The following is a 14999-nucleotide window of genomic DNA, read 5'->3' as shown; positions in this document are numbered from 1 at the left end:
TTAATTATTTTTAAGTTTATGTGTGATTTAAATAATACAAACATTTTTGTTGCAGCTGAAACCATAAGGAAAATGTTAGCCGATTTGCCTGCTAAGCGACAGCGTGTGATGATTAATCCTCTAAATTCGTCACTACGCCCCAGAAGAAAAATTGTTAAACAAAGAAATCAATTGACGCTAAAAAGACGTTCTACCGAAGAAACTAAGAGTAGAATAACCAATCCTAGCACGGCTTCATGTGGCAGCGATAGACCTGAAAATAATGATCCCAATAAAATTAACAAAGTACAAGAAGAAAATCGATCTCTTAAAAGTGGTATTAAACGAGTCCAGAATCAAGGGTCGCGTCGTAGTGAAATTATGAATAAAAAGAAGCTGACAAAAACTCGACGAAAAACGGTTCGAGTCACACCAACTACTGAAAATATAGAAGAAGAGAAAGAAAGTCCACAAATTGAGTCATCAAGTATTGAATTAAGTTCAAATAAAGTTCAAATTGAACAATTGTCTATCCAGAATACGCCAAATAAAGTTGATGTAAATAACGGTCCTTATAATACGAGGGAACAGGCAAATAGATCGAACAATAACGGATCAAATAACCGGGACAATCAGAATAATGATTGTAATGATCATAATGGCAATTCTCGTGATCAAGGCGCACCTCCTCAAAATGTTCCGTTAAAACATTCCATTGCACGTTTGACTGCTGATTATGAGACCCAAGATAAAGCTGTGCAGTTCCATCATTTATTTTTAGTCCAGCAAGAATGTAATAATGTGACACAACACGTACCTTCTGGTCAACCGGTTCTGTTTGAAAATAAAGCCGTTGCTACTAAACTTGATAAACCGCCTTTAAACATCAACCACAGAGATGAACCTCTGGATAATCAATTTACACAAAAAGGAAAATCCAGTAAAGCCCGAAAGGGACTAAATGATTGTATTGCAATGTTGAAAAACAAGTTAGTCGAACCTAATGACCGACTTGTTTCCACGGCACCTAACGTATCAATCCAATGCAAAATTGATGAACCAATGAAACCACCTCCGGTGCCAAAAACTACGGTTAACTCCAACCGAATTGACATCACAGTTCAATGCCCTGATACAGATAGTTCAAGCACAGATACGATTATTACACCACGTCGCAGACAATCGATTAATGAGAAATCTATTGAAGATCAAATAGCTAATTTACCAACAATAGGTGAATACATAAAACAAAATCCGGAATTATTAATAAAACATAAGGTTTATGAAAGTTTAAGCTGTGAGGTTAATTATCAAAGTGTTGAATCTAAAAACCAAATGTGTTCGACAAAAGTATCAACTAGTCCCAATACACGGCAATCGAAACATCCAAATGATGTTCATACTGCACCCATGAAAACACCAAAGCCGACGAAACAACCTCAAGTGCTTGAAAGTATTGAAAGTCAACCTGAGAAAACCAAACCAACACAGAAAGATGTATTGGAGATTTTAAAGTATAATAATAATGAGTCTGCACGGGCGCAGGCAGCACCAATGCCTCAAACCAAACGCACCGATTCATCATTTAAAGCAAACATCCCTTTAGTCTCATCCAATATTAATACTGACAACATTATAGAAAAAAAGTTAAACTATGGTAAACAAAATATCGGCAATATTCCAACCGGGCTACCTATAGTAACTAACCAAGAAGTTACTCAAAAAACGGATGTAAATAATTTAGTAACTGAAACGACAACATCAAAAAAAGACAGTGCTGGAGTGATTCCTCGAGCACATTGCAATAGTGGCGTAGAATCCATTTTAAGTGCTCCTTTAGATTTGTCTGGAAGACAATATGACAATGATGTAACAGCTCATTGCTCTAAAGAAAATACAACTTATGAAACGAGAGTCTGTGAAAATTACGAAACATTGGACTTATCAAATAAGCAAGGTTTCCATAAAGATATTCCAGTAGCTGCACCAATTACGCTAAACGATGAAGTAGTTGATCTGCGTGTTAAACACATAACCACTACTCAAACGGCAGATTCATCTCTTTACTCTGAAGGTAATAGTAGTAATGTTATTGCTGCTACTGATTTATCGGTAAGAAACACCGAAATCGATTGTACTCCAACAGATTTATCGATTAAAGGAAAAACAAAGATTACTTCAATTTATGACATAAGAAAAGAGGACATCATCCCTGTTGATACACCTTATAACCCTGATAGGGATGCAAATAATGTTTGTTTGAATTTATCAGCGAAGGATGCCGAAATACCTACTGATTTGTCTACTAAAAGTCTTTGCGTAAATGTAATAAAAACTAATATTCGCGATGCTGTTGAAAATACAATTTATAAAGACTCTAGTTCCTCTATTGTAAACGATAAAAACAAGTTCATAAATCCTGCAGATCTATCCTGTCGAGGAAAACAAGATAGACAAATGGGTATACTCGATTGCAACATAACACATCCATCCCCAGAATTCAATACAAGAAAATCAACTCTGCCATCTTCTCATAACCAAACTAATATAGAGAGATCAGTATACGATGTTCACGGACAACAATTATATCCTGGAAGTTCTCATTTTAATGTTAATCGTACTGATACCACTCCAAAACGCCCTTTCATGTCTCCCGCTGATGTTACTATCTCAATAATGAAGAAACACAATGCTTTTTCTCAAAGTGTAAATAAACATATTAATATGGATAAACCTCACGATGACGTTATGAATGTTAATAAAGGAACATACTTATTGGGAAATGCGCATCCCATTATAACCAGTCATTCTCGTGAGTCCACAAATGTTGGATTTACAAGTAATCCAGGTATTCCGTTAACTCGCCGCAAAAGTGAGAATTCTACAATATCTCCGATACTACCTCGTGTTGCTAAGACTGTTGCAAATTCAGATATGAGTTTGGTGTCATCATCTAAGATAATGCATGAGTCAATTGCTAATACCAATTTATATTCTACCGATACCCCAAATGTTACACTACCGGAAACTGCTTCTTCGCTCCCGTCTACATCAAATACAGACAAACAAAAAGCAATAGACAAAAATATTATTGGATATAAAACTAAATCTATTCCCATCATAGAACCTGTGATAAATGTTGAAATAAAAGATAAAGTAATAACATCCAGCTTAGAACAGGATCCAGAAACAGCTAAAAAAATTGCTATGCTGCCAAAAGAACTTGTTGATATTTTGGGAAACATGCCTGTGGATCATAGAAATCAATTATTGAATGTCTTACCACAATATGTATCGACATCGACTTCACCTTCATCAAATATCAAGTCACAAAATGATGAGGTCAAAGGAGATTCATTGAGTTACTCAAATCTTCCTCAATACCCCTATTCAGTAACACATAACCAACAACACCAACATCCATCAGTTGATACATTTCAGTTACAACATTCAACTGTTAATTATATGAAATCCCATAATATAAAAAATACAAATGACACTCTTATGGATAATGCACAAATACTTTCTAGGACTGAAAAGAACGACAATAGATATACACGAAATGACCTTATAGTAAAGAAAAGGTTGAGTGATAGTTTTCTAATAGAAGACAGAATAATTGATCTTACAGATGATAAAACTGAACCATCTCAAACTTTATCTCCGGATAAAGAAAATAAAACGTCATGTGCGCCATTGAAGCCTATTCCACCGAAAACTAATAACGAAAAAACTGCAAGCCTCCGAGCAGTTCGTATTAAAGCCCCTTCTGAAAGACACAAGTCTATAATTGCTGAAACACAATTCAAGAAAACTTACCAGGAGAATAACAACACTATTAAACTGAATAATCCTGATAAGAACAGCCAAGATACTCTGGGTCTTTTGGCTGTTCAGCAATTCGAAATAAGCACCACCGAGGAAGCAAAAGGCATAAATACACAATCACCTACTGCATTACCTAGTGTCAAAGTAGATTTCAACATAAATAATAAAAGAGAATCGACGAATTCTAATTTTGAACCTATTGTAACCGACATAATTGTAGAAGATGATAATGGTTCGAAATTATGTTGCACATCCTCAACTATGGTTGAAAACGTTAAATTACTAAATGAAATATCTTCGATTCCTGTGCCCCCCGAAATTTCTCCTTCCAAATCAGAAATTATTACGAAAGATGACAGCATACATCTACGACCCCCATTAAATAATGTTGACAAAAAAATGAATTCATTGCATGAGTCACAAAATAATTTTAAACTTAATGTAGATGAAGGAGACAATTTGGAAAAGGATACATATGAAGATGATTCTGAAGACGATGTTTCTTTGGCAATTATAGTAAAGCAAAAACTAAGAGATCAAGAGTTACAAAACAGTGAAAAAAACGAGGTTGAGAAAATAGTTAATGAGAAATCGGAAAACGATTCGGTTACAAAGAATTCAGTGACTCAAACTGAACGTTTAATATCTAATGATCTAATTAATAAAGACACAGATACTATCATTACTGAAAATGCAGTTGCTTATGAAGAATCAAAAGATAAACATTCCAAAGAAAAAGATAGAAAAGTAAAAAGATCGCGGCGAAATATTAATGCTAATATGACACAGGTCGTTAATGAGAATATCGTTAAAAATAACTACGATGCCGATGTTAACAAAGAAAATACAGTGTTGTGTGATGACACACAAGTATCAAAATCGGATGAATGTGAACAAAAATGTCTAGAAAACCCCACTGAACATTTAAATCACGTTGATGAAAATCTTCCACATGAAAACGATGGTATGATTATCCAAGACAATGAAGAAAAAGTTGAGTTGAAAGATAAACCAAATTTAGCACAAGGCATAGACCAAAAATTTAATCATGAGAAAAATAATCAAAAAATGGATAATGGAAATTCGAATGTTATTGAAAATGAAATGAAAACAACAAATAAACAATCTTATTCCACCCATTCTAAATTAAATACCGGAGAAATTGCCTCTAAAATAGTTGCTGTCGAAAATATTGAAAGTCAAACGAAAGTTAAAAAGTTTTCTCAAAATAATTCAGAAATGTATTCACCCGTAAAGACGCTTAAAGATTTCCCTGCAGAAATAACAGGTTCAGTAACATTTTCTGAAGTGACAGAAAAAGAAAAGCAAGCATGCAGTGATTCTAATCCACAAGAAACCAATAACTCATTAAGTGTTAAAATCTTAAATTTACAAAAAGATAAATCAATAACTCCACTACGTAGAAGTAGGCGGGGCAAGTCTCTTTTCGTTGATAATGTTGACATATCTGTGGATATTAAAGAACATAACGATAATGTAGCCGATCAAAGAGGGCCTCTAACGAAAAAGCAGCTTATATTTTCTAAACTTCTTTTGGACGGAGATAAATCAATTGAAAATGAAACTAGTAAGATTGAAAATGATACTGTCCACCAGGAAAATCAAAATGACAAAGCAACTTATGTTTCAAGTTCAGTTTCGGCTAGATCCGTTATAAAAAATAGCGAAGATAAGAACAATTTCACAAATAAAACTTGCAAACGAAAGCAGTCTCCGATGACAAAGAAAAAATTAAAGAGAAAGAAATCATCAGATAAAGTTGAATGCATTGGAGTAGATGGAAAATTATCGCAAAAAGTACAGGAAATGACAGACAATGATAAATACATACGTATGAAAGAATCGATTACACCTGAACTAAATGATGATACTGAAAAAATACTGGCAGAGAGGGACATTTTGCCTAATTCTGTTATTGACGAGCAAAGTTTTGAAAAGTCTGAAGATATTAATGACGCTATTGATAAGACTTCAAAACCTTCAACTGTTAAACGAAAATCCAATAACTCAAACAGCAGTGATATTATTATAAGTTCTATACCAAAGAAATTGAAATCGACCATTGATGATGAGAAAGAGCCATCCCTTAATGATGACTTCAAAAGGAACATAGAAAGTAAAGAAGCATTAGGTCAAGTAGAGACTATAAAACGTGACAATAAACCAGCTGCACGAAGAGGTCGCTCAAAATCAGTCTTTGTAAAATCATCAGTGTCTGAATTATATGACCCTTATGATATAAACTTAGAAGATATGGTGCCCAAGACGGTACCATTCCCAAAAAAAGGATCTTTAAAGCATCCTATCGGTAAGAAAATAAATAAAAGCGGTCTCACTGAGCAAATTGAGAAAAAAGATGGAACGCAATCAACTAATATTATAGATAATTCAAACACAAATAAAAAACCTGAAACTAACATCCAGGTTGAATCAGTGGTTGAGACTAGAGGGGTAATGAGTGATTCAGATGATTCCTCAAAGAGCGATATTCCTTTAAAAAAATATGTCCAAGATAAAGAACGCAAGAAATTAGAAGTAAAAGTTCAAGATAAAAACATTGAAGAATCTAACAAGACGACAGCTCTACGTAAAAAAAATAAACATTCTCTGTCTGTTTATTCGAACAAACTTGGTGGTGAACTTTGTCGAGACGAAAATGAAGAAAGAATTAGGTCTGAACAATTTATGGAAAGTTTTGGCTTTTTTTCAGAAAGGAAACCTCGCAAGTCTAATTTGCTAGCGACTAAAAAAATATCTGAAACCTTTCACATTATTGCAAATGAAAAAGATGACACATTCTTCCATTCAAAGGATAGATCTTCCAACAAGAAGGGCATGCAGTTCGAGAGCAGAAAATCAGCAGACGATGAAGGTAATTTGAGGGAATCTATTAGTTCATCTAATAAAAAAGTTTCAAAACGTGGTAGGAAAAAGAAAATTTCTGCTAAAATAGAACCTTCTTTTTGTGATGTATGTAGGAAAGAGTTTCATAGGCCTGATAACTTTTTAAGACATCAAATGACTCTTGCTCATGTGACTAGGGTCTCTGAAGCTGACTCAAAAGTCAAGAGTGACCCTTTCAGAATGGATGGAGCTACTTATTTAGTTACTTTTAAACGCCAGTTAGATCGTTTCAGACGTTTACAGGATAAAATTAAAAGAAGGAAAAAATACTGTAAACCTCTTGAAAAAATTGCATTACCAACTTTAGGGGACATTATTGCAGATCTTACAACCACACTCAAGGAGCAACAACTTGCGCGGCGAGGACTAAGTAGAGACGAAGCACTGTTCCTAGATTGTTGTGAGCTATTGAACGCAACTCATAAAGATGACGGTACAGGTAGGCCCAAGCCTTCTCAGCGATGTACAAATAATTGTTTTACATGTTCAGGCGCTTCTATTGAATGTTTAAATGTATTAGAAAAACGTATAAATGAAACTCTTGAGGGCAAATGTGATGATGGTGATGTAGATTCTATTACAGCTCAACATATACTAGAAAGTGAAGAGGTGCGAAATTTGGAGAATGACCTAATAACCGGTTTAAAAGAGGCCGCATGTGCAAATACTTTTAATGCAAACAAGATTAGTAGCGCCTACGGATCAGAAACTACAATTGTCAGAGAACTTAATAAAGACATTTGCAAAATTTCTGAAAATCAAGCTGAAGCCACCAAAGCGAAATGTAAAAAAGTTTTTGAAGTTAAAGATAAAATGTACCCAGATATCATTGAGAATATTGATATGTTTGAAGATAAATTTGACAAAATTAAAAGAAAGTGTAGATCCCAGGCCGCTAAACAAACTCAATATGTAGAGACAAGTACAAGGTGGTATTTATCTTTCAATATTGTTTTATGTTAATTATATTTACAGACAACTAATTTCTTGATTGTTTATTTTGCAGCCATAAAAGCCGGAAGAAAGTCGACAAAAAGAAGAGGAAAAAGAGTCCCAAGAAAAGTCTTCACAGTTCAGTACCAACGAAGGGTGCACTGAAAGGATTTGATGGTGTTAAGGTTTCAATTTCGACATCAGAAATTGATATGTCATCAATCCTCCCCCCATCAGCAATTGCTCTAAGGAAAAAGAAGAGAGGCACTTCAAAAAGGAAGCGAGAACGATCTTATTCTGATATTAGTAGATGTGACAGTGATGACAAGATCAAAGAAGATCCACAAAGTAAACTGGATGTCTATGAGTTTATGGATAATGAAGATGCTGAACTGTTTGAATTTAGACCGTCCACACTAATGGAACGTTTTAAAAGTATCGGTAATAAAGATATGCCTAGCACTTCCAAATCCCAAGCTCCTTACAAGGATCAAGAATTATCTAGTGAAAGTGGGTCTGATGGTGACGATTTTGTGTACATGTCAGATGATTATGTCTGTAGTGATGCTGAAACTGAAAACAGCTTATTGTCATGCGAATTTGGAAATGTGAAGGGTGTACCAGAAGCTAAAAAGCCTTTTACTCCGCCTAAGAGAAAGGAAACTGCTGAAAAGAATGCTGTTATGGGAAAAATATTTAAGCACAATGCTGTTCGTACTGAGAAAAAAGTTATAAAAAGTAAAGATCAAGTGAAACCAAAAGCAAACTTAGATCAACTGTTTGATAGCCTGTTGGAAGAAGAACCAAATTCGTCAATACTTGAAAAAAATTCACCCTCTCCCGGGCATGAAAACTATGACGAGTACAATCTAGACTCTCCATTGGCGGATCAAAAAGTAAAAGCACGATCAAAGGTGGACTCTAAATCAACTTCAATGAGATGTTACGACGACCAATCTGTAGACGATTCCGATATCGATTCACATAGAAAAGTAATTAGAACACCTTCACCGATACCCTACACCAGCCTCATTGCATCTTCGAAAAAACGATCTTCTTTAACACCAACGAGGAAAATAAGATCATCAATAGATGAAAATAGGCCGTCAACATCAAAGGTTCATGAGGGAAAAAAGAACGTGGATAAAGAAAAACATCATAAGAAATCATCACATAGAAAGAAGAATGATTCACACAACGAAACTGACACGCCGAAACGCCGAAATACGTATTCTCCAAATTACGATGATGATTCACTTTTGAGAGTTGACGTATCTTTGCCTCAGACTGATGATAGTTTCGGTTATAATAAACGGAAATCAAAAGAAAAGGAATTTAAGATTAAACCTACCATAAAGGCTTCCGATAAGAGCATGAACAGTAATAAGTTCGAATATAACGATGGCATGTTTGATAATGCTGAAGACTCTGGAGTGGCTAGACAGCGGGCGCGTCGGAAATGCACCGTGGGAAAACAAAACGTTCTGGCTGAAACGTGGAGTTCGGAGTCTGAACCAGATGGAATTCCTCCGCGACCCAACAGCGCCGATTCAGTAGTTGCGGGCGTGGGTCGAAAAAAGAAGGGCAGGAAAAAAGAGAGTCACGCACTCAGCGGTCGAAAAGCGAACAACCGGCAAGCTCTAGGGAAAAAGCACGAAGTCGAGGACAGTATGCGCAGTAATCGGAGCTCGGGCGATAACTACGCAAGAGTGGTCCCTACGACGCGGCCGAGCGCAGTGGGCGTGTCCAGCAAGAAGGTGCGTCCTCGCCCGCCGCCCTACTACTGGTCCGACGACGAGGACGAGCCGGAGCACGTCCAACAACACGGCTGGATTGTTGGCGATAGCCATAAGAAATTAGTTACGATGCTAGCGCACGCTAAAGGTAAACGAAACAATGACGATAAACGTCATTTGGTTGAGTAAAAATTAAATTAAGTTTTAGATGTTATAATTATTGTAAATATACTGTACATAATATTCTCTAGCTCTTTACATATGTCATTTTTCATGACATTTGACCAGAAACTTTTAAAAGCTAAATTTTTATTCGTTTGAGTTTTGTACATATTGTATATCGTTTATAGCGTACTTTAGTTAAATTTTAGATGATCCTGCGCATTGTGGGGACTTGATTTATTTTTAATTTCAATAAGATGTGTAATAGTTAAATTTGGTTAAATCAATGGTCGTGAAGCCTTTTTTATATTTTCATTTAATATTTCTGTATATTTTTTAACGAGGACGTGGAGCAGCACAGCTTTCGACATGAGCTTATATAATATGTCAAAAGCATATTTTAAGAATATTTAGAACAATTTTGGCCTCATAAGTTATTGATAAAAATAATACATTTTTCATTTTAATACAATTAACACTAAAACAAAGGCCCTTTTCATTTGGTCCGTGGTTAAAAAGCACCACTATTAGGACAGTTGATACGTTTTATGTAAATAAATTTATTCATGTGTTCCTTGCATAATATTAGATGAGAAAAATTTTAATTAATTATATATAAATTTATATAAAATATATTTAATTTACAAACATATATTATATTTAGAAGTTGCAAAATTATATTTTGCATGATTATGCTTGTTTAGTTTAAATAAAATAGAAATTGAATTTGTTTCATTTGTTTGAAAGGGGCTGATATGATGGCGTCTGGATGTCGTGTATAATTTGAGTTGGTTAATTTGTTAACTATTTTTAAACATAAGATATTTTTGAATAGTCACTTTACAAATTAAATCTCAAGCTTTAGTTATTGTTTTATCTAGTCCAGAGTAAAAAAGTTATAACCCCACTATCAGCCTCCTTCTAGGGTATGTGATTTATTTTAACAAAATAAGACTACTATTTTAAATCAATTTTAATTTTAACTCGACATGGATCAATTTCATTCAATTTTAATTTTAACTCGACTGGATTTCGACATAATATTATAATTTTTTTTTTCAATTAATTGACAAAGCTCAATAATTTATTTTATTTGCTTGATACCACGTGCAATTTTTATATGTAAGGCAGTTTCTATATAGGGAAGCTGCTATTTGCTGTTTTTAGCTGATAACGTAAATGTACTGGTCGTAATGTAGCATAATATTCCAATTTGTGTTAGAACAATCGTTATTTCGGTTATAGATTCCAGGAGACGATGCATATATTTAGTCTCACGGAATAATGATACAATAAGCACTTTAGAAAAATTAATTACCTCTCATATCAATGTCATAACTTGTATGTCTTTCAGTGTTGCAGTGGTTTCATAATTCCTACGATACGTACACGATATAATTATGTATGGTAAATGTATTGAATGTTGTGTTTATCATGTCACTGTATACTTAGCTGACGTCTCTCAAATTTCCATATTAGCTCCAGGCTCCTAGTTCCCCATCAAATGTCTTATTATATCGATCGATGTACTTTTGCTGTCTTGAAGATACATTTGCGTGTCATGATTATAAATCAGTGTTATTTCTAAGATGAATATGAATACATACTTTTTAAATATATGTGGTATCTAGAGAATGCGTGTTTTTATTTGTATTTCTAATATCTTCTATTTCTGACCCTAACATCCACAAACACACACATACACACATTGATGAAAATTCTGAACAATAATAAATCTTATCTTAATCTTAATATAATATATAAATCTCGTGTCACAATGGTCCTCAATGGACTCCTAAACCACTTAACCGATTATAATAAAATTCGCACACCATGTGCAGTTCGATCCAACTTGAGAGATTGGATAGTTTAACCTTTTGACCGCCAGAGCAAAAACGCATCGCCGTGCCCTCCACGCCAAGCCACAAATTCAATGAGATAACCTTGAAAATAGTAGGGAGTCCAAAATGTTATCGATAAACATAATAATTCACGTCTGAATATTTGAATAAACAGCTTATAACACAAAAATAATATTTATTTAACCTCATCTCCTACTGTAAAAACTTAAGACCACATTTATAGCAACTATCAACAAAAAAAATCAACCTTTTGAGATACAAAAATACATATAAAATTGCAGCAAGTTACAGCACTATTCTCTATCAGTTACGCCCCATTGGCATGTATACATGCCAATGGCGCGGGCAACCATCCTTTTTTTTATAATCTCTCGCTTCTGATTAGGGATGTGTAGCTGTATATTATTATAACTTATCGAGTTTATTTATTAAGTTTATATGAACTATAGGTATTACTGTGGAGTGTTTATTTGTAAATATCAAAACAACTATTACCTTTAAATAAAGGGAATTGCATTAAAACTACATATTTATTTTCCAATCATTTAGTTTAATACTTGAGTTATTACAAATACTAATTATATGTAGGTACCTATTTAGGTCGATTACCATATTTTGATATGACATAGCGACAATTTGTATCATAAGAATATTCTAATAAAGGCACTGATTAGACTTATTAGGTAATAAATTTTGAAAACTGCTAAATAGGTAAGTACCTACAGATTTTTAGAGATATTTATACATTTTGGACCTAAGCGAATTTTTATCATTACATGGACAATAAATATTATGCTAGAACGCATACATTGTGTTTGTGACGATAAAATAAAAAATAAATGAAGTTACTTGAATATTACACTACATCACTAGTAGGCACGTATACATGTCATTGGCGCGAGAGAACGTGCTTTTTTAGCCATTAATTAAGTTATTTTTTGTCATCAAATATTTGAATAACTACTTGGCAATTTTGTTTACTGTGTACAATTATGTAATAACTGGGGATTCAGTTCATAAACTGTATAAATAAAACACGTAAAAGTAAAGGTTTAATATGTTTATTTTGTATTTATCTATGATCTGTTTCTTGGCATGTATAGGTGTCGTTGGCGCACAGGGCACGATTGCGCATGACATCTATAGATGTCATTGGCGTTCAAAAGGTTAAATCTCAAATCGTTTTAGAGAAAGCGGGCGAAGACACGGGCGGTAGGTAAGCTAGTAGGTATAATTATAGAGATATAGTATTGCGTTAACGAAGTACACATTGCATCAATAATTATATTCTATCTCAAAAAAAACCAGAAAAATATGGCTTGTCTTATCATTTGAGTTTAAAAAAACCTGCGGCTTATAGTCGAGCCAATTTAATAGGCAACATTTGATGTCTATCAATTTTATCTTCGAAGAGAGGTAACCTGCTTAAAAACATCGATTAAAGTGTATTAATCGATACGGATTTGAAACATTTGTCAATCGAATTTATTAATTTATGATGATTTTTATTCACAAGTAATCAATGCATTCGATTCTAGATGTCAGACTTCGATTTTTAGAGTAACGTCTCTAGTATTTAAAAAGAAAAAAGGTTTATTGACACAAAATTGTAGCGACGTCAGTTCTTCAATTCAGAAATTGTTTATTATGTTTAGGATGGTTTATCAGTAAAATGAAATCTTAAAATTACTTGTACCTATCGGTCATTATTATTATAAATATGTAATCGTAATTGAAAAAAGTTAAGCAAATGTGCAGTTCTAACAAAACGAAATATCATGTTATTCTATGTCGTCGTTACTAGGTTACGTTGTTGAATATTGTTGAACTGTCAAATGTTGCCTATTAAAATGGCTCTAATAAAAAAGATCCACGAAATATTCGTTTTATAAATTTTTACTCTGAGTGCCTACAACTAATGTATAGGCAAAATCATTAGTCGGTTCTCTGCGCTAAGCAGCTCGGTCATGTGGATATGGCTCGGCCGAGGTTAAAGCAAACACCTAAGTTTGACAAGCTGTAAATTTGCTATTTTTTCTTTGCATTTTCATAGTAAAAATTGTTTATATGACAATCATGCGCAGGTCTCATGACAATCTTATGTACGACCCGGCTGCGGCCTTATAATAAAATTCCCATGCATGTTTCACTGGCCTAAAAAGTAATATATGGATTGTTTAATGTAAAATTTTAGGATATTTTTTGTTAATTTTATACAGACATGTAACTATACCTATACTTACTATCAAGTGTACAAAATAACGAAACAAGCTCTGGGTGAAATCTCATCGTTTGCCTATCAGAGGAGGTTCGCCAAGTAAGACGCTTATAAACATTAAACATATTGAATACCTTCAAACTAGTGGAAATACATACCTACCTACAGGTATTCGGAAAGAATTACTACAAATGATTTTGCAAAAGCCAGCATTAAGGGGGCTTTTAAATAGAGCCAAATAAACATCGATAAAACAATCTGCGGGCACGACGTTTTACGTTCACGTTGTTTGTCGCCGTATGATTATGTAAGCGATGTTTAAATTTATTTCCATAACGTTTCTTCCTGCTAACTTTCCGTTCGGGGCTTCGTCTGCGTGGTCAGAGAATCTTCAAAAGTACCTACCTACTAGCGTAGTATATTATTATTAGTCTGTGCTACTAGCTTCCTCATTATCTCCGGATCCGGAAACACATTTTACACATAAGTACGATGCGAGCTGAAGAAGAAGGACAAACCACCTTTTAATTTATAGCATTATATTAGTATCTAGGTAAGGATAGTATCAAGTTACTCTATCAACTCTACTTCGTCCTTTTTTATCCTGAAGCATTTTACTAAATCATATAAAATATAATTTAAGCTTTATCTGGAGGGCTCATTTTTATTTTTCAAGATGTATTAATATCTAAATCCAAGCTTAGGTAAATGCAACAATTCAAATAATCATCAAAAAAGATAATAAAAAACTAACCATCAAAATCGTTCAGCCGTTCTTGAGTTCGATACAAATGATGACTGTTGTATTCAAATACTTGGTACTTACTTAGGTACTTTGCTTATAGATTTTTTAAAAATTAGAAAAAAAATAATCAAGAGGCGGGATTCGAATCCCCGTCTTGAATGCTAAAAAATATTAGGTATCATAGGACGCAAATCTTAGGTAGACACCTCTGTTAGTATCTACCTACTAAGCTATTTATGAATTTTAGGAAAGATTATTTGTTTTATAGAATTAGCTGTAACTTGCTCCAATACAAATACATATCATCAAAGTAATTTCGTTAAGAACTAACATGTGTAACAAATGTGTGTGAGAATCTACTCAATATAATAATTACAATTAAGGATGCACACGTAAGTCGTCAGCCAATTAGCTTTCACTGCCTGGACTTTCCGCAAATTATAAGCATTGCTAATTTGATATCTAATATAGGTCACGGATGTTATAGAACAATTATATTGTTCATGATAACGAAGGCGTAATGCATACTCCGGTGCACTTGCGGTAGCTGTAGTATACAATATATACCTAATTAGTATTATTATGAGGATCATTGGAGTAAAAGAACAATA

The 14999-nt window shown here is 33.9% G+C and overlaps 1 protein-coding gene across 2 annotated transcripts in view; it reads left to right on the top strand.

Moving 5' to 3' along the window:
• LOC123705615 overlaps positions 1-11198 on the top strand; it is a 36175-nt gene extending 24977 nt beyond the window's left edge. Inside the window, exons 3-5 of one of the 2 annotated variants that reach the window (XM_045654496.1) lie at positions 56-6700; positions 7055-7661; positions 7739-11198. In XM_045654496.1, the coding sequence (XP_045510452.1) occupies positions 56-6700; positions 7055-7661; positions 7739-9590 (9104 nt within the window). In that variant the 3' untranslated portion in view covers positions 9591-11198. Of the gene's footprint in view, positions 1-55; positions 7662-7738 lie in introns of both variants that reach the window. The other variant, XM_045654495.1, reaches the window with a different exon arrangement.
• The last annotated feature ends 3801 nt before the right edge of the window (positions 11199-14999 follow it).

Source organism: Colias croceus, chromosome Z, assembly GCF_905220415.1.
Source record: "Colias croceus chromosome Z, ilColCroc2.1".
NCBI lineage: Eukaryota > Metazoa > Arthropoda > Insecta > Lepidoptera > Pieridae > Colias > Colias croceus.
This window is presented reverse-complemented; position numbering and strand designations above follow the sequence as displayed.